At 44.2% G+C, this 24,970-nt stretch overlaps 3 protein-coding genes and 1 non-coding gene across 5 annotated transcripts in view; 3 read left to right on the plus strand and 1 right to left on the minus strand.

Annotated features, from left to right (window-relative positions):
- The first annotated feature begins 593 nt into the window (after positions 1-593).
- LOC115130859 (NF-kappa-B-repressing factor) lies at positions 594-5,438 on the plus strand. Its single transcript, XM_029662390.2, is given in 4 exon segments — positions 594-733; positions 2,269-2,393; positions 2,535-3,001; positions 3,004-5,438. Coding segments are annotated over 3 exon segments (2,316 nt in total). The 5' UTR covers positions 594-733; positions 2,269-2,302; the 3' UTR covers positions 4,762-5,438.
- Positions 5,439-6,709: 1,271 nt separating this feature from the next.
- On the minus strand, positions 6,710-12,820 carry LOC115130860 (ubiquitin-conjugating enzyme E2 A). Of its 2 annotated transcripts, none has more exons than XM_029662392.2 (6): positions 12,598-12,820; positions 12,192-12,272; positions 11,939-11,964; positions 7,775-7,864; positions 7,548-7,636; positions 6,710-7,371 (listed from the first exon to the last, which is right to left on the minus strand). In XM_029662392.2, exons 1-6 carry the CDS (start codon positions 12,639-12,641, stop codon positions 7,243-7,245), a joined length of 459 nt encoding a protein of 152 aa, XP_029518252.1. In that variant the 5' UTR covers positions 12,642-12,820; the 3' UTR covers positions 6,710-7,242. The 2 variants fall into 2 exon arrangements, with proteins under 2 accessions (XP_029518252.1, XP_029518255.1); XM_029662395.2 differs by having other exon boundaries at positions 12,215-12,272; positions 12,556-12,642.
- Positions 12,821-18,117: 5,297 nt separating this feature from the next.
- On the plus strand, positions 18,118-18,189 carry trnae-uuc (transfer RNA glutamic acid (anticodon UUC)). The gene has a single exon. It is a non-coding gene; the product is annotated as a tRNA-Glu (tRNA).
- Positions 18,190-18,902: 713 nt separating this feature from the next.
- elf1 (E74-like ETS transcription factor 1) overlaps positions 18,903-24,970 on the plus strand; it is an 84,170-nt gene continuing 78,102 nt past the window's right edge. Inside the window, exon 1 of the mRNA XM_029662399.2 lies at positions 18,903-19,149. The gene's annotated coding sequence lies outside the window, so the exon portion shown is untranslated. The remainder of the gene's footprint in view (positions 19,150-24,970) is intronic.

Here is a 24,970-nt window from a genome sequence, read left to right on the forward strand (position 1 = left end):
CGAGGCAGCGATATCCTATTGGCGCGTTGTAGCATGTATTTGCATATTTCTGTTAGGGAACGCCTGCTTTGTAGAGTGCGCGTGTGCAATAGCTCAATTCGCCCTTGCACTCCTAAACAACGAAACATTTTTACAATTTTGGCAAAGGGTAAAATCTACAAAACGCAGTCCACTCCGTTCGTATCATATAGTTTTGGGAACAAAACGGTATTGAAATAAAATGTTTCATCGATGAGAAAATGTCCATAATGTTGGCAAAAATGAATCTACTCAATATTCTCCCACTGTCGACTATTGGGCTTCCTCTCACCACCATATGTGGCAGTGAGTGGATACGCCAACCGAATACATTCGCTGAAATATCTGTCTCATTGTTCTATCTGTGGTTATATGGGACGTTGATGGGTTGTCACTAGTTACTACAGCTACAAAGTCAATATTGGCTATATCGTAAAAATGAATGAAAACAAAAAATAGCTTTTTGATCTTAATTTAAGGTTAGCAGTGTGGTTAAGATGAGGTTTTTAAAAAATCAGATTTTAAGGAAATAAATAGGCGATGTTGGTGTTTATCCATAATTATGACTTTGTGACTGTGATGATTTTACTGACGACCCCCCCGGATGTTATGGTGATGACCAAAGGCGAAGCCGCTCGCTAGACATTGAACTATGTTGGTGGAAGACTGACACCAAGGGCACAAAGAAACATCGGACTTATTACTTTGCATTGAGGTAAGTGGCTAATATATTAATTTGAGCTAAAAACAATTCGACAATTAGCTATCTGTCTCGTGCTCCATATCGCATTCCCGTGCAAGATGATGCATCAATCTTTTTTCAATGAGCTAGCTAGCTAGCTAGCTAGCCAGCCATCTTTGCTCGTTTACTGCGTCACTTGTTTCGTCTGGTAAAATCTGGTTTACTTTAAAATAGATTGTTAGTTATACCATTTAATCTGTAGACAACTCAAATTAGCAAACGAAGACTTGATTGTGTGCGTCAATGATAACGTAGTTAGCTGTTATGCTAAAGTTAGCTAGCTAGTTGCTACGTAGCGTGCTAGTTAACGTTATACCAAAGACAGTACAGTATGAAGATAGGCAAAAACTGCTTCTCCAATAGAAATCCCAGATGTCACTTGTTGGCGATGTTGGCTAGTTAAGCTCATGCGTAGAAACACGTCATCGGGGCTAACGGTCGTCTCTTGCAGAACTGCGCATGTACAGGCTGTTAAATCCTAGGCTCTCGGTCAATGTAAAGTTGTTTTTGACGAAAATGAAAACGTGTCAGTTTGTCACTTTCACGAGGTTGGAGTAATAACATCTTCAACTGCTTAAGACATTGGCTTGAATCTAGGTTGTGTCTTTAGATTTCGAGAAAATTAACTAAGGAATAATTGTTCACTTCTCAAACCCTGGTTTGTTTCGCAAGCGTTCCGGCGATGTTGCCCCTCTGGGTTTAGAAATTCTGTGGTTATACTTCGTAGGAAATACGGGTTTGAGAAGTTGTGCACACAAAGGAGTCATAATTCATCAGAAATGTAGTTAATGTTGCCATAAATAATATAATTTTTATCCACATCAGTCTGCCTATTCTTAGCTAGTTATCTAACGTTAGCCATAACATTCATTCTTAGCGGACTCATGATGGTGGCCTTTCTGTCAGCTGGGCGTATTCATTATGCTGTCTCAGTTGCAAAACGTTTCTCAAACGAAATGGGGAGGGGCCTACTTGACTTTGTCCAATAGAAACATGTCTGGGTAATGATTACACTCCTGGTAACGTTCGCTAATCTTCTTTGTTGCAGTCTGTAAACTGATCTTGTTAGCTAGCACTAGTTATTTTTTGCCATCATTCCAATAATTACCTTTATAGAGCCAAGTCACTGTCAATGCGTTTCAAAAGTGAGAAACAGTGGTTGGCCATAAAATAATTTATTGTGACACAAATGCAAATTGAAAATTGAGCAGCCTCAGTAGTTCTCGTTGTTCATGTGGTGCAGGATGGTCTTCTCTGCCCACAAGGCCTTTCCTGACACCTGGATAAGGACATAGGCGTACCTTGTCGGAATCATGGCCTAATATGAACCTGTGTTCATATGTAGCCTACAGATTTGTTTTTAGCCCTCAGTTTGATGTGGGAACAAAAGTTCTTTCCCTAATAGAGTATTTCCGGTAGTAGAGCCACGTTAACTGTTTTACTGTGCTAGCATAGAAATACACATTATGCTTGTTTACCTTTTTATATAGCTCTGTTTTCTTTTAAAGGTATGGCTCTGATCTGAGGTGAGAGGTGCTGGACATGGCTGAAAGGATTGACATTGGCGAAATGCCCTCCTTTGACCTGGTTCCAAGTGCTGAAGCAAAGAAGCGACCCAATTCATCAGATGGCAGTGAGTGATTTTGGTTATTCAAATTGAACTCCTTGCCACTGTTTTAAAGTATTTTTCTAATTTACTGGAAAATGAAAAATTACTCATTGATTGTTATACGCTCGTCATTGATTGATTCTCTGTTTTGTTCTTTAATGTTAGGAGAAGAGCCAATGAGGAAAATGCCGGTGTCCAAATTTGGTTCCAGACCACGATTTGAGCCTGTGCACTTTGTTAGTGGTGGCAGGTCTGGCAATGATGAGAAGGAGAATGACAAGGAGCGCCGTAGGAGTGAGGTGAACAGTGTGAGACAGTGGGACTCAGACTCTGACCGTCCCTCTTATGGCAGCAACCAAGCTCCAGACTCCTCTGCAGCTAGGCCTGCGTTCGACAGAGTTTCATCATATGCTTCTTCTGACTCTTGGCGGGATAGAGAAAGAGATAGAGACATACCCTCAGGTAGTACAAGTGGTTTAGGTCATGGAAGCCAAGGATCCGCCTCAAATTATATGACTAAAATGCAGCAGGACTACTCGGCCAGATACGAGTTCCACAGCACTAGGCATCCGGACACATACGCTCAGGCCCCTAGATTTGATGGATATGGAGGGGGCAGTCGATCAGGGGCTGGGGGGATTCAGGACGCCAAGGCCTTGGCTTCAGGCAGCAGGACAGACCCACATCCAGCAGACCATTCAGCAGAGTCTACAGCAGCCCAGGGAGGAGCAGCCCCTCATCTGTCTCTGGGTCTTCTTCACAACCCATCCCCATATCTCAAGCCGTGCTGGATGAAAAGCAAAGGCTGATCAATAGTGTGGCATCCGCCATAGCTGTCACTTTAAGAGACCCTGCGTTCATGTGTGGAGCTGAATCTCCTAACTACAATTTCATGCTGAGCCGTAGCATCCAGGCCTGTAAAACAAATCCGGAGTATGTCTATGTCAACCTCAAGGATATCCCTCCAGCAGACCTACCCAAGAACAGGAAAGTACCGACTGATGGCTATGCCTGTGAGCTGAGATGCCAGTGTGTTTACCTTGCTACTGGCTACTCTGGCAGCAAAAACGGGGCCAGGGACCGTGCTTCTGAGCAGGCTATGAAGCTTTTCTTTAAACTGGTGGAGGTCCGTGTAGTGCAGCGCAAATTCAAACACTCCTTGGTCAATGATATTGTGGTCTGCCAAACGCACTGCCCTACCCCTGCGTTTCTACCGGCACTGCGTAACCCAGAGGACAAGCCTACGCCTAGCTCCAAGGGTCAATACGAGCCTGACAAACGCAAGCACTGGACAGATTTTGTCGTTGTTGACAACGCTCATGATGCCATCTGCATTCTTAACAACTCTGCCGCCTTCAACCGCATGAAGATTGACTACAAGTTCGACGTGGTCCCCAACAGCAGTGCATGGCAATGTAGCGTGTACTTGCAGGATGCACTGGTGGCACAGGCCAGGGGAAGTAAGAAGACGTCTAAACATACAGCAGCTGAAGAGGCAGTGAGGAAACTACGCATGAACCAGGCAGCCCGGCAGCAGCAACAACAACCACAGCAGTTCTCTCGAGGGAACCATCACTCTGACCCGTCGGGTGGTCGTTTCGGTAACCAGGGTGGTAGGAAGAAACACTTGAGCGAACTGGTCATCCTGGAGAACTCGGACAATGCCATCTGCATCATCAATGACACTGCCCAGTTCAACAAGGTATCTGCCGATTACAAGTTCACAGTGCTACCAGACCACCGCTGGAGGTGTGAGGTGTTCCTGGAGGGTCAATATGTAGCAGCAGGCATCGGACCCAAGAAAACGGTGAAGCACATTGCAGCAGAGGAGGCCCTGGCCACACTCCGGCAAACACAGGCTGTGGTGAAATCCAACCTCAGGAAGGAGGGTAATGCTGACGCCCTCTCTCGCCACCAGATTCTGACTCGCTCTGGTGAAGAGTCCTCGAGACAGGAGATCAAGGAGGACAATATCGGGAATCAGCTACTCCGCAAGATGGGCTGGAAAGGTGGCGGATTGGGCCGGGAAGGGGAGGGCATCTCTGAACCCATCAAGGTCAAAGAGCAATTCTCCAGAGAGGGACTGGGTATGGACATGGACAAGTCTGGGAATCAGCTCACCAAACGGAACATCGAGGACATCATCCGTAACTATGCCAGTTCAGAACGCCAGGACGACCTGCGCTTCTCCACTGAGCTCAACAATGATGAACGCAAGCAGATCCACCAGATATCCCAGAAGTATGGCCTGCGCAGTAAGTCATACGGCCAGGGCAGGCTGCGCTTCCTCATCGTCAGCCGCAAAGTGCACAAAGACCAGCTCATTGGCCAGCTCCTGCAGGAAGGGCAGGTGGGACGCTACGAACTGGTGAAACCTCAGGCCTCACACTGACCGGATATGTCATGGCTCCAACAATACTTACCACAAAAAAAATCACACCTGATCTGGGAAGTTTCTGAATGTAAAATGTTTCAATCTTCTAGGCTTGTCTTTCGGAGAAACACTTGTGGTTTCTGCATTCCTTTTCATACAATTGCATATTTTCTGACATTGTATCAACGCTTCTTGTGTCATTCCACTATTTTGTCTTCTGTCAGCTTCAAATTTGCACTATGCTAGTCTTGAACTGCTTTGTGCTGTTACGGTTGATTAGTGTTGTATCTTTTGACAGAAATCCTCAATTTTTAGCAAATGTTTTTCATGGCTACAGAAATAGCCTTAACCAGCAGAATGCCTGCCATTTCACCTTCACAAAAGTTTCATTAGAAATGTATATACAGTTGGCATCACCTCAGGTGATGACAGGTGTAAACATCTGTAACTATGTGCCGACATTGAAACATCCCTGTCACAATACTTGTAATGTCTCCCCCCTCAGATAGTTGAGAAGATTTACAAATAAACTGCTTCCATGACTTGAATTTGATCTTTGTCACATGGTAAAAGTGCAACATGTGATCCCTTTGGAATGTCAGATGTATAAGCCTGTGTGAATACAGTTCACTCGTCTGCTTGTTTTCACAGCTGTAATAACGCTAATTAATAAATTAAGTCTGTCTGGACTTCAATATGTGAGTTGACTGGTGTTATTACAAAAATGTTTTAATTAACTGCTATATCACAGTGGCATTTTGAACCATACCCCTCCAATGTTTGCAGCAATATTATGGAGAAAAGGGAGGGATCTGAGACCAGCTGGAAACTTAGTAAATCATGTCACTCCATCCCTCAAGAAAAGCACGTTGAATGTATCATTTTTATTTACAAGACAATGTACAGTTTGAATGGTGTTAAGGACACTGCAACATTCCCATGTGGTATTCGTAATTACGTAATGATACAAATAAATGGAACTCCAAGTAATTTGAGCATTAAGTACAGACAACCTTTGCCTTGATACATTGAGTTCTGTGCATGAGAACGTTTACCACAAATTCTCAGAGCAGGCAATTTGTCAATCATCCTCATAAATATGCTTTTGCACTAGTGTTACAGGACTTGCATTTAAAAGTGCACCAAGTATGTGCCTTTCCGAAACACTTGAGTCCTGTTGGAGATCAAGGCGGTGGCCCGTTCTTGTAGGTTCATGCTCTACAACATCCGCAGAGTACGACCCTGCCTCACACAGGAAGCAGCGCAGGTCCTAATCCAGGCACTTGTCATCTCCCGTCTGGATTACTGCAACTCGCTGTTGGCTGGGCTCCCTGCCTGTGCCATTAAACCCCTACAACTCATCCAGAACGCCGCAGCCCGTCTGGTGTTCAACCTTCCCAAGTACTCTCACGTCACCCCGCTCCTCCGCTCTCTCCACTGGCTTCCAGTTGAAGCTCGCATCCGCTACAAGACCATGGTGCTTGCCTACGGAGCTGTGAGGGGAACGGCACCTCAGTACCTCCAGGCTCTGATCAGGCCCTACACCCAAACAAGGGCACTGCGTTCATCCACCTCTGGCCTGCTCGCCTCCCTACCACTGAGGAAGTACAGTTCCCGCGCAGCCCAGTCAAAACTGTTCGCTGCTCTGGCCCCCCAATGGTGGAACAAACTCCCTCACGATGCCAGGACAGCGGAGTCAATCACCACCTTCCGGAGACACCTGAAACCCCACCTCTTTCAGGAATACCTAGGATAGGATAAAGTAATCCTTCTCACCCCCCCTCTTAAAAGATTTAGATGCACTATTGTAAAGTGGCTGTTCCACTGGATGTCTTAAGGTGAACGCACCAATTTGTAAGTCGCTCTGGATAAGAGCGTCTGCTAAATGACTTAAATGTAAATGTAATGTAATGAGATATCGTTCAAAGAGCCATTCAATTCATAAAACAAAGCCCCAACAAGAACATGGTTTGTGCATGTAAAAAAAAGGTAGGGTTTTAAAATTGACATTGGTTGGAAAAAAGTCCATGACAGGTGTTCATCAAATTGTTTCTTAGTTGGAATACTATCATGCTATAGCTCCAAAAAGGCAACCGTGTGAAAGCTAGAAACAAAACAGTCAAACCACAGCAAAAACCCTCAAACTTCTGGACATACACAATTATCTGAATCAATACAGCAAAATCACACTACAAGCCAAAGACTTAAAACACTAAAATGACAAGAGTAACTCGAACCCCCCCCCCCACAGTACCTTTATGTGCAAGGATAAAAAAAATAAAAAAAAATATGGGGATAAATGACATTGTAAGTAACCTAGATATAACAAGGTACATTTACTTTGATGTGCTCTTGTCCAGGAGGAGCATTATGCATGAAGAGAAACAAACATACGGCAGAGAAAGATTCAAACCATGTGTATTTCATTTCCTTTGAGATATTTTTCTTCTGTTCTCTTTTTGACTTGAGGCTGGATATTGTTCATACTTTGTGAGGGGATCAACAATCACGCCAACTCTGTTCCACGATGGCAGACACCCGCTTCTCGTACTCCCGCTTGTTCTCCTGATATAGCTGAGCCGCCTGGCTGTTGGCTGGGCTGTTGGGATTCGGCTCATCCAGTAAAGACTAAGACGATGAATAGTTGACACTTCAGTAGCAATAGTATTCTGGCACCCATGACTAGATTTTTTAAATTCAAATTGTTTCAAACACCGTTATTTGAGAAAAAAAAATAAAAGCACAAAAGGAGCTTTATACAATTCAAGTATTTCATGAAGATTCATGGTTAATGCAGTGTATACCTGTATTGAAGTTAGAATTGAAGAAACATCATAAGTTGGACTCCAGCGGTTCTGAAGAATGTCCAAGCATATACTACCATCTGCGTAGACTGTAGAACACAGAACATACATTTACTCCATAACAAAGACTGGTGGATTGTCTTGTTGACAAAGATTCAGCTGTTCCACTATAAAATGATCCTGTAAGCAATAAGCATGTTTCTAAAAATTTTTTTGTTGAAACATACCGTTTGGATGAAACATTTTGGAGACAAAACGCACAGTTGGAGGCTTATTAGGGTATTCCTCTGTGAATTCTATTGTGAGTTTGAAAGTTCCTGAAAATAAAGGATATGAGAATATTAATTATCAAGTGGCCACTAAAACAATCAATCACACAATGGTAACCGGTTAGCTTGACAATCACCACAAATGGATCTGGGACCAGGCCAAAACAGAATGGCTTAAGAACAAATTCAAAGTTGTCTTGCTGCAAAATGTTTTGAGCAACCAAATAGCATATTGTAATTCGCCACTAAATTGTTACCATTTCAATAAAATAACATATACACATCCTAAAGCACAAATGTACATAAATGCAACTCAATGAGGGACATTTGCTAGAATGGAGGATTACTGGTGGGTCTGATATGCATATTCGTTGACAGATGATGTCAAACAGATACAATCCCCTGGTTTTGACCAACAGTTAACCCATATTTCACAGGATTCATTCACTTTCTGGCAGGCAGTAATCTCATCTCAGCGATTTAACAGGTCAGCTGGATTATTGTAGTAGTTCTAATAAGACACCACCTGGTCTACAATGTCGAATCAAAAAGGTTTATTGGTTGTATACACAGTTTAGCAGTTGTTATAGTGGGTACAGCAAAATGCTTATGTTACTAGCTCCTAACAATGCAGTACAATGTCAAACAAGTACACAAATAATTAAAACAAATATTTAGAAAGAATCCAATCAAATGTTATTTGTCACATACACAAGGTTAGCAGATGTTAATGGGAGTGTAGCAAAATGCTTGTGCTTCTAGTTCCGACAGTGCAGTAATATCTAACAAGTAATCTAACAATTCCACAACAACTACCTAAAGGGGCGAATGAGAATATATACATGTAAGTATATGGATGAACCATGGCCAAGCGGCATAAGCAAGGTGCAATAGATGGTAAAAAATACATTGTATATATGTAAACATTATTAAAGTGGCATTATTTAGACTGCATTGTATAAAGTGACTACTGTTTGGGTCTCAATGTAGGCAGCAGCCTCTGAGTTAGTGATTGCCGTTTAGCAGTCTGATGGCCTTGAGACAGAAGCTGTTCTTCAGGCTCTTGGTCCCAGCTTTGATGCTCCTGTACTGACCTCGCCTTCTGGATGGTAGCAGTGTGAACAGGCAGTGGCTCGGGTGGTTGAGGTCTTTGATCTTTTTGGCCTTCCTGTGACATCAGGTGCTATAGGTGTCATGGAAGGCAGGTAATTGTGCATTGTGCAGACCACACCACCCTCTGGAAAGCCTTGCGGTTGAGGGTGGTGCAGTACCCGGCTGTAATACAGCCCCGACAGGATGCTCTCAATTGTGCATCTGTAACAGTTTGTGAGGGTTTTGGGTGACAAGACAAATTTCTTCAGCCTCCTGAGGTTGAAGAGGTGCTATTGCACCTTCTTCACGACACTGTGTGCGAGTGGACCATTTCAATTTGTCGGTGATGTGCACGCTAAGGAACTTAAATCTTTCCACCTTCTACACTGCTGTCCCTTCGATGTGGATAGGGGGGTGCTCCCTTTACTGAAGTCCACGATCATCGCCTTTGTTTTGTTGACGTTGAGTGAGGTTGTTTTCCTGACACCACACTCAGAGGGCCCTCACCTCTATATAGGCAGTCTCGTCGTCGGTGGTCATCAAGCCCACTACTGTTGTGTAGTCTGCAAACGTAATGATTGAGTTGGAGGCGTGCATGGCCAGGGAGTACAGAAGGGGGCTGAGCACACATCCTTGTGGAGCCCCAGTGTTGAGGGTCAACGAAGATGTTGTTTCCTACCTTCACCACCCTGGGGGGGCCGTTCAGAAAGTCCAGGACCTAATTGCACAGGGCGGGGTTGAGACCCTGTTGTGACTAGTCTCTCAAAGCGCTTCATGATGACAGAAGTGAGTGCGTCGGGGCTGTAGTCATTTAGTTTAGTTCTTTGCCTTCTTTGGTACAAGAACAATGGTAGCCATCTTGAAGCATGTGGGGACAACAGACTGGGATAGGGAGCGATTGAATATGTCCGTAAACACACCAGCCAGCTGGTCTGCACATACTTTGAGGACGCAGCTAGGGATGCCGTCTGGGCCAGCAGCCTTGCGAGGGTTAACACGTTTAAATGTTTTACTCACGTTAGCCACAGAGAAGAAGACGGGGGTGCGCCGTCCTTGTTAGCGGGCCGCGATGGTGGCACTGTATTATCCTCAAAGCAGGCAAAGAAGGTGTTTAGTTTGTCTGGAAGCGTGACGTCGGTGTCAGTTACGTGGCTAGATTTCTTTTAGTCCGCGATTTCCTGTAGAACCTGCCACATACGTCTTGTGTCTGAGCCGTTGAATTGCGACTCCACCTTGTCCCTGTACTGGCATTTCACTTGTTTGATTGCCTCGCGGAGGGAATAGCTACACTGTTTATATTCAGACATATTCCCAGACCTCTTTCCATGGTTAAATGCGGTGGAACATTTCTGTCCGCATGATCAAAACAATCTTGAAGTGTGGCTTCCGATTGGTCGGACCAACATTGAATGGTTCTCGTCACTGGTACATCTGGTTTGAGTTTCTGCCTATAAGACAGAAGGAGCAAGATGACGTCGGCGGCGGCAAAGGGTGGGGGGGGAGCTTTGTATGCATCACGGAAGTTAGAGTAGCAGTGGTCAAGGGTATTGCGCATGCGCTTTGCGCAATCAATATGCTGATAGAATTTAGGTAGCCTTGTTCTTAAATTTGCTTTGTTAAAATCCCCAGCTACAATAAATGCAGCCTCAGGATGTATGGTTTCCAGTTTCCATATAGTGAAGTATAGTGGCTGTCTTGGTGTCTGCTCGAGGGGGAATGTACACAGATGTGACTATAACTGACGAGTATTTTCTTGGTAGGTAAAATGGCCGGCACTTGAATGGAAGGAATTCTAGATCGGGTGAGCAGAAGGACTTAAGTTCCTGTATGTTGTTATGATTACACCATGAGTTGTTAATCATAAAGCATACACCCTGCCCTTCCTTTTCCCAGAGAAGTGTTTATATCTGTCAACACGATGCATGGAGAAGCCCGATGGCTGAACTGATTCTGACAACATATCGAGAGCCATGTTACCGTGAAACAGAATGTTACAGTCTCTGATGTCTCTCTGGAAGGCAACCGTTGCTCGAATTTCATCTACCTTGTTGTCAAGAAACCGGACATTGGCGAGTACTATACTCGAGAGTGGTGTGCACGTCTGCGAAGCCTGGCCAGGTGGCCGCTTCATCTGCGGCGTCGTTGTTTTGGATCGCCTACTGGAATTAGCACCATTGGCCTGGCTGGTGGTCCGAACAGAGGATCTGTGTCGGGAAAGTCCTATTCCTGGTCGTAATGTTGGTAAATTGATGTTGCTCTTATATCCAATAGTGCTTCTCGGCTGTATGTAATAAAACTTCAGATTTCCTGGGGTAACAATGTAAGAAATAATACATAAAAAATATATACTGAATAGTTTCCTAAGAACTCGGTGCCATGCTGTACTGTCAGAACAAATCCAATTAATACTGTAAAAGTAATCCAACTGCAATCTATACATATACACTGGATGAATTTAAACAACATATATTAAAAATGGCACACACAGCAGTAGATATATTACAGTGAGCTATGTCAAGCATCCAGTATATAAATAAATGTGATGTGTATAAACAGTAACTCAAACGCAATGTACAGTAGTAGAAATATTAATATAAACTGTCAAGAATACAGTATTTAAATATAGCAAAAGGCAAAATTGATCAAATGCAGGAAATGAGCTTCCAGACTAGAGCCTGGAATATAAATATATGTGAATGGTGTGTACAGCCAGTATGGACAGTATATGAATAGAAAAGGTGTGTAAAGCAGTAGTTATATAGGATGAGCATGAGCCATGACTAGAATACAGAGTATACACAAAGTGACTAAAACAGTATGTAAACATTAAAGTGACCAGTGTTCAATGGCTATGTACATATGGCAGTAGTACTAGTACTGCTAGTCTACGTACTGTTCCAACTAACAGGTCTCCCATGCAATTAAATAGTCCATATCATGGTACTGATCACTTCCGTTTGAGTTGTCAAACACATGCACAAGAATGTACTAGCTACAAAAAAGGAAACGCATAGCTAGCGAGCTATTTACCATCTTCAAAAGGTGTTCCCTCTGGGCTGGGGAAGAGAGAAAACAGTTCACTTTAGATAACTATTGTTAGTTTGATAACTTTAATATGCTAGGGACAAGAGGTTCAATGTTAATTTCTTGAAAATGAACAGATAATTCATAATACCCGACTTTGGATACATTTTACGACATGTCATTGGTTTTGCGGGTAACGTTAATCATCTATTTCTAGCTATCTAACGTTAGCTGCTACTTTTATAGTCCAGTCGCTTACCCAAAAATTACGGCATTCCATACCATGATATTGTTTTCCGACGGGGCTCCACTAACTCCTGCAGGAGGGTCCTCTTGAAGCCTGAGAAATAACATTATTTTCGATGCTTAATTAGTAAACGTTAGTAGTTCACAAGCTAGCTAATTAAAATAGGCTAACGTTAGCAGTAGTAGCCAGGCCAGTTAACTACAACTTCCAAATATTCAGCAGTAATGTTATCTTTACGTTAACAATCCATGTGTTAGTAACTTATTTATCAAGTAGCTAGTAACTTATGCTATCCAGTAACTGTTAACAGATGTTTGATAACATTTCGCAAAAAAAAAACAATTCAGCTAGCTAGCAAGTCAGACAAACGCTTCACCTAGACATCCAAGCGAGCTAGCAAGCTGCTCCTCACACATACCGCTTAAAATCCCTCATTAAACGTCGTCTTGCTGGAGTTGACATCTTATTCAGTTGAACTAAAACGTACGCATATGGTTGCAAGTCACACGTTTTGAAACAAACGATTTTCACAGTAATGATTATACTTCACACGAGTCTTTCTCCCCCTCAGACAGGAGCTGGCTGGGCTAGCCACTACTAACGTTACCACTCACAAGGAAAAGAGGGGTGAGTATTGGTATGGTTCTTTTTTTTCTTGATTTGTTTCTACTTCTTCTTCAAGATTTGTATGGCGGATCGGATCCAACTTTTAGGTGCATACACCGCCACCTACTGTACTGGTGTGGGAGGTAATTCACGGCTTACCCACATTACATTCTTGATACGGTGATACAAATTGGGAAAAAGGAAAATTGCCAGTGTTGGAAAAAGTACCCACTTGTCATACTTGAGTAAAATTAAATAAATCTAAATAGAAAATTACTCAAGTAAAAGTGAAAGTCACCCAGTAAAATACTACTTAAGTAAAAGTATTTGGTTTAAAATATAGTTCATGTCATGGTTCCACCTGTCACCAGAGGGCGGCAGAGACGGTTGTCCTTTGCAGAAGCTTGAATTGTTAACCATGTGCGTTCGTTTCCTGAGTGAGTTTTCGAGACTTCAAGTTTACTGTGATCCTGTGGCTACCGTTTCTCAGTAAAGTATTATTTTTATCCTTAACCACTGATTCCTCGTCTGGTCTCTTCTCTGCACCTGGGTCCAATCTTACCACGTCACAGCAAGCTTCTGCCTCAACATGGACCCAGCAGAGATCACCCAGATCCAGAATGCTATAACCCAACAAGGAGCACTGCTGGGGCGGCAGCAAGAACAACTCACACAAACATCAGAGACCCTCGGGGCACTTACCGATTCCCTCCAACAACGGCCTAACCCAGGAAGAGCCAATGCCCAAGTCTCATCACCCAGTTTTACAGGCGTCGCCGTAGTTACCCCAGGGAACCTGCACCGGGAATCCAAGATCCCAGTCCCCAAGCGGCATGACGGCCACCCGGGAGGATACAAGGGGTTCCTCACTCAGTGCTCTCTGGTGTTCGAGCTGCAGTCCTCATCCGTTTCACACCGATTGGGCCATGATCGCCTACATCTCTCTACTCTCGGGCAAGGCCCTAGTGTGGGCAACGGCACTGCCGAGCTGCAACCAGTCTTCAACCACCCAGTCTATGGACGAGAAGCGGCAAGCCATCTGTTCAACCTCTGCCAAGGGGCCAGACCAGTGGCTTCGTATTTGAGTTCCGCACCCTCGCCGCACAGAGTAGGTGGAACACTGAGGCACTGATCACCACTTTCCAGCAGGGTCTGTCTAACTCCATCAAGGATGAACTGGCCGCTCGGGAAATGAGAGAGGACCTCGAATCCCTGATAACTTTGGCCATCAATTTCGACAACCGCATGCGAGAATGTGTGAGACAGTGCTTTTTTAACACCGCCCCCAAATCCCGGTTTCCGGAGTCCCCCAAGCCCAGCATTGAGGAGCCCAGGCAGCTGGGATGCACACGTACACCCCAGCTACCTGGTCACTCTCTGACACTACCCACAACCCTCCATTTGGACAACCGTCAGCACCACATTCAAGCCTTCGTGGACTGCGGGGCCGCGGATAAATTGAAGACCAAAACTTTTCCGCTCTCCCTCCCGAGTACTTCAACGTCCGGGAGGCCTTCAGTAAGAGGCAATCCTCCACCCTCCCTCCTCATCATCCATATGACTGTGCCATAGAACTCCTACCCGGCTCCACCCCTCCTGGGGCCGTCTGTACTTCCTGAGACAGCAGTCATGTACAATTACAACTGGGAGTCACTGGAGGCAGGTTTCATTCACTCCTCTACATCCCCAGCTGGTGCAGGCTTCTTCTTCGTGGGAAAGAAGGATGGAGGTCTGCATCCATGCATGATTACAGAGGGCTGAACAGGATTACGATTAAGAATCGTTACCCCCTCCCCGAGTGGGCTCCCGAGTGGTGCAGCGGTCTAAGGCACTGCATATCAGTGCTAAAGGCGTCACCACAGACATCCTGGTTTAAATCCAGGCTGTGTCACAACCGGTCTTGATTGGGAGTCCCATAGGGAGGTGCACAATTGGCCCAGTGTTGCCTGGGTTTTGCAGGTGTAGGCCGTCATTGAAAATAAGAATTTGTTCTTAACTGTTTTGCTTAGTTAAATGTTATAAAAATAAATAATAATAATTACCCCTGATATCTGCCACCTTGGAATTGGCCCTTGGGGCCCAATTCTTCATCAAACTGGACATCCACAACGCTTACAATCTGGTGAGAATCGGGGAAGGAGATGAATGGAAGACTGCCTTAAACACACCAAGTGGCCACTATGAGTATTTAGTTATGTCCTTTGGATTATCGAACTCACCGGCAGACTTCCAAGCATTGGTCAATGACACGATTAAGGATATGTTGAATCTGTTTGTTTTTGTTTACGACATCCTGATCTTCTCCAAGACCCTTCCAGCAAACATCTAGCACGCCCGCCCAGTCCTGAGACGCCTCCTGCAGAGTCAACTATACATCAAGATAGAGAAGTGAGTTCCATGTCCCAAGTTTCTTTCCTGGGCCACATTATCTCTACCGCTGGCATCTAAATGGACCCCATAAAGGTGAGAGTCCACCCTGATCCTACCCGTCCCTTTGTGGTAGAGGTTGACGCCTCAGAAACCGGAGCAGGGGTGGTCCTTTCACAGCGGAACGAGGGGGACAAGAAACTGCACCCATGTGCTTTTCTCTCCAAGCGGTTCTTGCCAACGGAACGCAAATACGATGTAAGCAACCGGGAGCTCTTGGCAGTTAAGTGGGCCCTTGGGGGGTGGAGACACTGGTTGGAGAGAGCACCTTATCCTTTTTGTGAAATGGACAAACCATAAGAATTTGGTCTCCATTCAAGAAGCCAAGAAGTTGAACGCTCGCCAGGCTAGGTGGGCTGTGTTCTTTAATAGGTTCAACTTCACACTAGCCTATCGCTCGAGATCCAAGAATCAGAAAGCAGACACCCTGTCCTGCCAACATGATGTCTCTAACAAGGAGAGGGTGTCACGCCCTGACCTTAGAGAGCCGTTTTATTTGATGTGGGGGTGGGCATTCTATGTTTTGTGTTTCTATGTTTTGGCCAGGTATGGTGCTCAATCAGGGACAGCTGTCTATCGTTGTCTCTGATTGGGAATCATACTTAGGCAGACTGTTTTTCCACCTTAGTTGTGGCTAGTTGTTTTTGTTAGTGGCCTGTATAGACGAAGTAAGCTTCACGGTCATTTCCTTATTCTTTGTTTTGTTGGCGACATTTTTATAATAAAAAGAAATGTACGCTCACCATGCTGCACCTTGGTCCGGTTATTTCCACCCTGACGACGGTCGTGACAGAGGGACTCCAAGCCCATCATCCCCAGCTCCCGCATTGTGGCCCCCGTGATATGGAGTATTGAGACGACAGTCCGACAAACCCAGACCCGAGAACCTGACCCCGGCAGGGGTCCCACTAACAGACTTTATGTTCCGCGATCAGCCTGTTCCTGAGTACTACACTCCTCTAAATTAACTGGGTATCCAGGGGTTAATCGGACACTGGAGTTCCTGAGGCGGAAATTCTGGTGGCCCAACATGATTAAAGATGTGAGATCCTTTGTTACGGCCTGCTCCACCTGTGCCCAAAGCAAGTCCTCACGACTGTGACTGGCTGGGCTGCTCCAACCCCTGCCCATCCCCAGCCAGCCCTGGTCCCACCTGTCTGTAAACTTTATCACAGGGTTACCCACATCCCAAGGGCTTACCACTATACTGGTGGTCAACAATCGGTTTTCCAAGGCAGCCCATTTCATCGCCTTACCCAAGTTGCCCTCAGCGAAGGAGACCGCTGATCTCATGATTACCCATGTCTTTCGACTATACAGACTTCCCCAATACATTGTCTAGGATTGTGGGCCCCAGTTCGTCGCACAATATTGGAAAGCCTTGTCGGTGATTCTCTCCTTGGGGTTCCACCCACAGTCGAATGGGCAAACGGAGTGGGCCAACCAGGAGTTGGAGGAGTTTCTCCTCTGTTTTGTCTCCATCCCAGGCCAGCAACTGGAGCAAGTTCCTCGTCTGGGCAGAGTATGCTCACAACACACTGCCGAACTCGTCCACTGGACTGTTCGCCGCTCAAGTGTCAGTTCTGGTTCGACCCGCCTCCCTATTTCCTGAATAAATAGGCCGAAGCGGGGGTGCCATCAGCCGAGGCGTTCATTAGACGATAGCGCGATCCTCCTTGCTCCACTCCTCTGCCCGAGACCAAGGCAAACCGTCACCGAAGGCCTTTCGGGCTCCTCTGACCGGGGCAACGGGTGTGGCTGTCCACCCGTGATCTTCCCTTACAGGTGGACTCACGGAAGCTCGCTCCCACGCTACATAGGACCATTCAAGATCCTGAGTCGCATCAACCCTATCGTCTCCAGCTTCCCAGGTCTATGAGGGTCTGTCTGACCAGTCCCTTCTCTCCCCCACAACTGCACCTCTGCCTGCTCGACTTGTTGATGGTCCCCTGGCCTACACGGTCCGGCGTCTGTTGGAGGCTCGTCGGGTCCAAGAAACCCTGCAGTACCTGAATTTGTTCTTAACTGACTTGCCTATTTAAATAAAGATAAAACAAACAAAAAACTGGGAGGGCTACAGCCCTGATGGGTGGGTGGGTGTGGGTGCCTGCCCGGGACATCCCGGAGGAAGGGAATGATTTTTAAAATGGACCACCCTTGGCTGGAAATTCGTCACTCCTTCATCATGCGACAGCCACCGGTAACTTGTGGGTGCTTCATATGCGCTACAGTCAATTATGATTGCATGTCTACATATATTAAAAATATAATTATTAATATATGCCTACTGTATGATAGCTAGCAAATTAATTAGCCTAGCCTGCCTAGCTGGAACGTCTGAATAAGGAAAATGTTTTATTTCTACAATTTTCAAAAGATAACCAAACAAAAACATTTACTTAGACCGCTGCGCTACTCGGGAGCCCATATAAAAGTGTTTTTTTCTCAACGTTGCCGGGATGTTACGTGTCCTACTTATAGTTACTTAAATTCGACACTCATTGACCTCCATACAACAACAACTCGTTTGGTGATCGAAAAAACGCAACCTGCAGGAGAAGACAGATGTTGGGCTCCCTCTTGCTTCGCCTCTTCCTCTCTGTTTATAGCTACTGTTTTTTAGTACATGGCACAAGTTACATGAAGTCGACACTAGGTGGGGTTGAATTGACATGGATAGCAGAAATGTGGAGATGTGTTAAATTTAGACTTTTTTAAAACAAGGTTACCTACAGGCTACCTATCTGTAATAATCTAGAACATTATAATGGTAGAATTCTTTATACAATGACCCTAAGGGGCTATGTAGGCCAGTTCAGGAGAGTCAGCTAACGTATTCACAAGTATTACTATTCCTCTATAGGTCAGATATAAGTCTATACGTTTGCTCTTATGACGTGTCTATTCCCATATGGTCTAGCGGTTAGGATTCCTGGTTTTCACCCAGGCGGCCCGGGTTCGACTCCCGGTATGGGAATTAATTATTTTAATATGGTCTCGTTCATGAAAAGCAACATGTAGTTGTTTCACAATAAATGGTAAAACTGCTCACAGAGAGCAGGACCAGTGTGTTTATCGTTATATGCTAAACACTCTGCAACAATATCTGAAGTCTGGAATGTATATTGTTCAACTGGACAACATAGTTTTTTTACAAGATTAAGTACATTCCCGAAGTAGGAAATGTACCGAAAATGCGATCCCTCTGAAGTGGGCGTGATTCAAAATGTACTGTTATTTTGATATTCTAAGGGACAGTGTGCATTTATCTGTTTCAATGTATCAATCTGAGCCACATGCTAGGCGTTCTATATTTAATGTTTTTTTTAATAGGCATGGAATTCCATAATGTTCACGATTGTAAATCTAGTTGGTGGTAATACAATCTGCTATAGAGAATAATTCAAATTATAAAAACGAAGTGTCTATATCATTTTCAGTTCAGTTGAAATTCAGATAGGCCTAGTTTATTCTAGTCTATACCGGTAAATTTTTAGTCTTCTCAATAAGAGTAACCAACATGACATTATTTTTTCATAACGTCTTGTTTCTCCATAGTTTTTAATGCTAGACAATCATGTCTTATGGTTTCTTTTACGCCTGTTACGTCAGGTTAGGGAAAATGTGACTGGTAGGAATTCCCCACGCATCAGCTTTCCGTAAGAAAAAAATAAGAAAAAAACGGTGTAACCTTTCGTCAAGCACGAGAAAGTAGTGAAACTGGAGTTGCCTCAGTCGTTGTGCTGTACCGATGATGTCGAGCTTTCATCTCACATTTGAAGAATTACATCTTTTGGGGGGATTATTACCAAGATGTTGATAAATGCCTACTGAAGATATTTGGCTACTGTCCGATGTTGATGAAGCCATCATTCATGAGGCGTAAGACATTGGAATTTTAAATGTCTGACGATAGGCTATAAGATAAGGACTAAAGGTGAGTCTTCGCTACTCGAATAGCTAATGATGTACTTCTGTTTTTTTTAATGCTGTCTTGACTATTAGTCTGGAATGTGTATTAATCCAACAGTTGTGTTACCACCTCCCAAGCAGTCCCTCCCAAGCAGTCTCTTATTTTCTAGAACCCTCCCTTTCAATAAGTTAATGAGAGTTATTTAGGAACGTGTTATATGTATTTAATTCATTTTCATAGAGCATACATAAGGTATTTATTTATGTACATCCACAACAAAGTAAATAAGAAGTTTATACTGTAGTTTATACTGTATATTCACCTAGGCAGATATGGACTACTTTAATTTCTCAAATTCAAGATTTCTATTAAACCAATGTTCTGCCACTGACCCCACATTTGATGTGAAAAGCCTCCAGTCTGAATGACCTACTGTTTTGCTTTGTTAACCCTCCTCTTACGGAGAAGCTGTGTCATTGTGCCACTACCATGCCTGCCTTGTGACACGGGTGCTGTGTGGTAAATGTGCGAAGCTGTTGTGTGCTGCTGACAGAGCTAGCCTGTCTCCAGTGTCTCCTGGGTCCAATGGCCATTTGTGCTTAATGTGAGTGTGAGGGATCAATTATACAGTCCTGAAAGAAATGGATTGTTAATGTTTTCTCTGTTATGTAAAGAGGAGTTCAACTACACCCTATTGTTGCCATCCGACGTATTAGACATCACATTAATAAGCATAACCAATAGCTCTTCAGACTCTGAATTTAACTATTGGAGAATAGTCTGTCATTGCACCAGTGCTTCTAATTTCCTCTGATTATTAGAAATGGCATGCGGTACCATTAACAATGTTCCACTTGTCATTCAGTTCAAGAGGTTGAGAAAGACCCCCTCTTTCTGGGGCACTTGTCTGAACCATGTCTGCTCATCATGGTCATCTAACATGTTCATGCTTATTTTCATGTAATAAACGACCTTCACCCTCCAAAAAATGTGATGCTTGGATCTCCACTAAACCGTGTTTTCTCAAATGACTTGAGCTCCTCAAAATATCTGTGGCCAATATAAATGTTTGCCAGATGTTTACATTTTTCGGTTAAGATGCTGGCCTCAGGGACATTGCAAGCTGAGAAATCTCATTGGCCTTCCGTGCCTGCTGTTGTCTGGAGAAAGGGAGGGGTGAGACAGGGGAATACTTGTTATCCGGTGGGGGTGGGGGTGGGGTTCTTGTGGTTCTCAGCTCAGCCCGTCAGCAACAGATATCAGCTGGTCCCTCTGACCCCCCCCCACCTCTCTCCCTCCACTGCCACCCCCCTCCCTGCAACACAGCCAGCCTATCCCAGAGGCCTGGCAGATAATTGGAAATCTCAGTCTTCTGAAACCAATTATCTCCAACAAGAGCTCCTAAATAGGGTTGTCTGCAGTGTAGTGGTCTCTAGCATATGTTGCATGCACAGACTTCATGCATAGTTTTTTTTAAATCCCATGGTGCCTGCCTCACTCCACACTCCTCACTCCCACCCTCTTTCCCTCCTTCCCTCTCTCTCTCGGCCTTGATAGTCATGTGCATCAATGACCCTGCCTTCTCTGCCTTTGAACTTTGTTGCTGAAGGGACTTCTCCCGCACAACGGGACTTTGAGGGACTAACTTCCCTCGCCTTTCATGAGACAGTGCTTGGATTAACCTGATGAGAACAGGCCAGGCATCAGGTTGCAGTTGATAGTGTGTTTATACACACTGACTTGGAACTAGCCTCTGTGACTGCCTGGCTGGGGCAAATGGTATCCCTGGTACTTATGGTGTGACCGTGATGTCACCATCAGCAGGGCACAGCAGCCCTAGCCGCTGAGGAGTGACTGGGTGACGATGACTCCAGACAATGGGTGAGCTGTGCTCCTTTGTACTCCATAACTATTGAGGGTTCCTGTCATTGTCCCGGCCTCAGTCTTGAGGTTTTTCTTAACCGGCAGAGAGCTGCCCTAATGGGCTCCTGGATATCGATCTTACCAGCTCACTTGTATCAGACTTTTATGCTGTGTCTGAAGCACCACTATAGCCTCACAAAGGACAGATACCTTACATAGTGGCCTTGACAGAGACAGGTGAGTGAATGAAATGACTCTTGTGTTTGTCAGATGATGTGGGAAACATATGCTCTATCGCATCCTCTGAAAAAGCTTTAGATTAGAAGCCCCTGTAATGTCTCTTGAGATGCCTGGTTTGATGTCTTCTTTCCAATCAAGTCCAGTGATCAGTCTCTCTGAGGTAAATTAGTGTCATTTGACACCTCTCAACTAACCACAAGGTGGCAATGTTTATATGTTTCTCTGTCTATGTAAACAAGTATGTAAGTTGACCAAAATGTGAAGTGACTCACTCAAATAAAGGAACCAAATTTACACAGAAAACCTGAAACAAAATCGTCATACTTCCCTATTTCACACCGAAGATATCTGTGGCCGCCCGTTTCTGTTGAAAGATAGTGGGGGAACTCGCTTTGTAAAGTTCCTTATTTCACAGTGATTTGGTTTCAACAGCTCTGTCACCTGAGTTCTCCGTCCTCTGATATCTCAGTAGGCAGCGCTACAGCCAAGCGGCAGAAGTGACGTCAAAGAGAAATGGGAGCCAGGGGAAATTCCACCTGTAACCCCATCCAGCCTGCATGTTGCCTCACACAATATGAAGCATTTGACTCCATTCCAAACAATAAAAATGGACTCCATATCTCCATATGTACTGTCATCAGGTTAACCTCAGTGTTGATGTCTTGTAAACTACATAACGTGTCTTGTTTGGCCAAGATATACTGATGTTAGAGGTCATATATGTTAACCAGCTCCAAAATAACAATGCAATGTCTCAGCAGTAGCTTTAATTAAGACTTGGTAAACTTTGCTATGACCAGAATATATAGCTTTAATTCCCATGAAACATATAGGCTATTACCAAAGACGGTACAGCATGAAGATAAGCAGAAACTGCTTCTCCAATTGAAATCCCCGATCACACTTGTAGGCAATGTCATAGCGACATTGGCTAGCTAAGCTCATGCATAAAAACACGCCATCGTGCCAAACTGCGCATGTGCAGGCTGTCAAATCAAAGGCACTCCTTCAATGTGAAGTTATTTTTGATGAAAATGAAAACGTGTCAATTTGTCAGTTGGAGTAATAAGATGTTCAACTACTCAATGCATTGGTTCGAAATTAGGTTGTGTTGTGCCTTATATATTTCAAAAACTAAGGAAGAATTTTTCACTTCTCTCATTGACTTCTCAAACCCCAAACCCGGGCCTGATCTGCTTGGCCTGTTTCGCAAGCGTTCCCAGCGCCTCTGGGTTTAGAAACTGTGCCATTACTCATTTATTACTCTGTTAAAACATTATGGTGGCCAAAGATGACCAACCACAATAGTGATTGACAATCAGTCTGGACTGATGCAGAGGTTTTTCTGCTGTCTCGTTTCTGGCACGTCATCGTCTGTTGGCACCATCTGATTGGTGCAAATTCAAGGTTGCACCTCTCAGTCCGGGTACTTTTTGTTGAGACTGATGTGTATGTATCTTGGGTATTTTTAGTTTGCACGCTATGTATCCGATGCTTGATTAAATTGGGCGGGGGTGGCTGGGTTGTGGTTTGACTACTAGTGTGATGCTCAAACAAAAGCCAGCTAAGCTAACCACATACATAGCAGCCTATCACCACAAGGAGCATCACGTTCTCTCTCTCTCTCTCTGCTTACACTGTCATTTGAATTGGTGCTTTGTGTTGTTGCCATGTGTTAGGATGCATGTCGGTCAGTGGAGTGCTACTAATGTGTCTGTCATGAAAGCTTGACGTGCAAAGTCATGTCAGTGTGTGCCTGTGACCATGTGTCTGATGATCTCACCTCGTTCAGCTGATCCACAGCGTCAAACAAGTTCACGTGTGAAATGCGACGGCGTCTTAAAGAGTGAGCTGGACAACATGTGTTAGCCAGTTAGCAGCTCGTCACGTACACAGAGAAGCCGTTACTATCCTATATCTGTCACCACATTATATAGGCTAAATTACTGTCCTATATCTGTCACCACATTATATAGGCTAAGTTACTGTCCTATATCTGTCACCACATTATATAGGCTAAGTTACTGTCCTATATCTGTCACCACATTATATAGGCTAAGTTACTGTCCTATATCTGTCACCACATTATATAGGCTAAATTACTGTCCTATATCTGTCACCACATTATATAGGCTAAGTTACTGTCCTATATCTGTCACCACATTATATAGGCTAAGTTACTGTCCTATATCTGTCACCACACTATATAGGCTAAGTTACTGTCCTATATCTGTCACCACACTATATAGGCTAAGTTACTGTCCTATATCTGTCACCACACTATATAGGCTAAATTACTGTCCTATATCTGTCACCACATTATATAGGCTAAGTTACTGTCCTATATCTGTCACCACACTATATAGGCTAAATTACTGTCCTATATCTGTCACCACATTATATAGGCTAAATTACTGTCCTATATCTGTCACCACATTATATAGGCTAAGTTACTGTCCTATATCTGTCACCACACTATATAGGCTATGCAGAAAGTTTTTTTCTGAGGGGAGTTCTATAGTGACAGACTGTCCCTCCTTCGGGCCTGATATTTGAATTATTTAATAACTACATTCTACTATTGGGTGTTCATTCAACAGTACGCTTCCAAAGCCCGTGGACATTATATACACTGAATGTGAACAAAATACTTTGTTATGAAATGGCAAAGCTGTATACTAGACCAAACTTGAGTCCTTTCAGCTGTTGCCCAGTGTTAGCAGCTCTTAAGCCATTAAAAAGGAGAGTTCTTCCACAGACACAAAGTCAGTCAATTAGCCTCGGTGGAGGTAGCTCTGGTCTTTGTCCAGACTGCAGGTAGCGCATACTGTTCACAGAGGTTTGATGTGGACTGTCTGGAATGTTGGCCTTGCCGTGTGTGTTTAATGTTTAATGGGATGCATTTTATGTGAAGGGTGTGTGTTTGTGTGGCTCGGCTGGAAGGCTCTTCCTTCCTGCCGAATATTCTGCTCTTAACTACTGAAAATATGCCCAGCCATAAACTGCAGGTTTAGTTGAGTGCTCGCATTATTTGTGTAAGGATGTACTACCACACAAAATGGGCTGCAGTCTTACAAAATAACATATAATCATCACCAGGAAGTTCCAGGACGTGTTAAATGTTATCACATGAGCGGAATATTCGGATGCCGCAATAACCTGGATACCTATAACCTATTCTGTGCTGTGCTGTACTGTACTGAACTATACTGTACTGTGCGCTCAATTTCTATCCTGGTTGAGATTTAACTTAATCTGCATCCAGGTGCAATGGTTGTGTCATGTCAGGTTACTAGTTGAAACATGAGACCATCTGCAGATTATAATCCAGTGCATCATCCCATGGTCAGCGCATCATCACCTCATTTGGCAGATCTATGAGAGTGACTCAGCTGTAGGATATGTGCATTGGATGCATTTCCATTCAGCTAGACGCCTACACCTCTCTCTTTGTTAGTTCTGTGTGGCTGCAGTCATCCACAGTCATTGCTGTGAGTCAGAGTTGAGGGCAATTCCATGGAAACGGAATTGCACTGAGACTCAGATTTTTTACTTAAAATGTATGCCAAACAAGAATATAGTAGAGTGCAGTCGAGTTTAGTACAGTACAGTAGAGTACAGTATAGTACAGTACTGTAGAGTACAGTACAGTAGAGAAAAGTTCAGTAGAGTACAGTACAGTAGAGAAAAGTTCAGTAGAGTACAGTAGAGTTCAGTACAGTACAGTAGAGTACAGTATATT

Source organism: Oncorhynchus nerka, linkage group LG6 (assembly GCF_034236695.1).
Source record: "Oncorhynchus nerka isolate Pitt River linkage group LG6, Oner_Uvic_2.0, whole genome shotgun sequence".
NCBI lineage: Eukaryota > Metazoa > Chordata > Actinopteri > Salmoniformes > Salmonidae > Oncorhynchus > Oncorhynchus nerka.

What these genes read in the sequence shown, in the direction of transcription:
- LOC115130860 (XM_029662392.2), bottom strand. Translation starts at nt 12,641, where the DNA reads ATGTCAACTCCAGCAAGACGACGTTTAATGAGGGATTTTAAGCG. An exon ending in GGGAACACCTTTTGAAGATG is followed by an intron (nt 7,865 to 11,938) that starts GTAAATAGCTCG and finishes CTTTATTTTCAG; the next exon opens with GAACTTTCAAACTCACAATA. An exon ending in CAATTCTAACTTCAATACAG is followed by an intron (nt 7,372 to 7,547) that starts GTATACACTGCA and finishes TCATCGTCTTAG; the next exon opens with TCTTTACTGGATGAGCCGAA.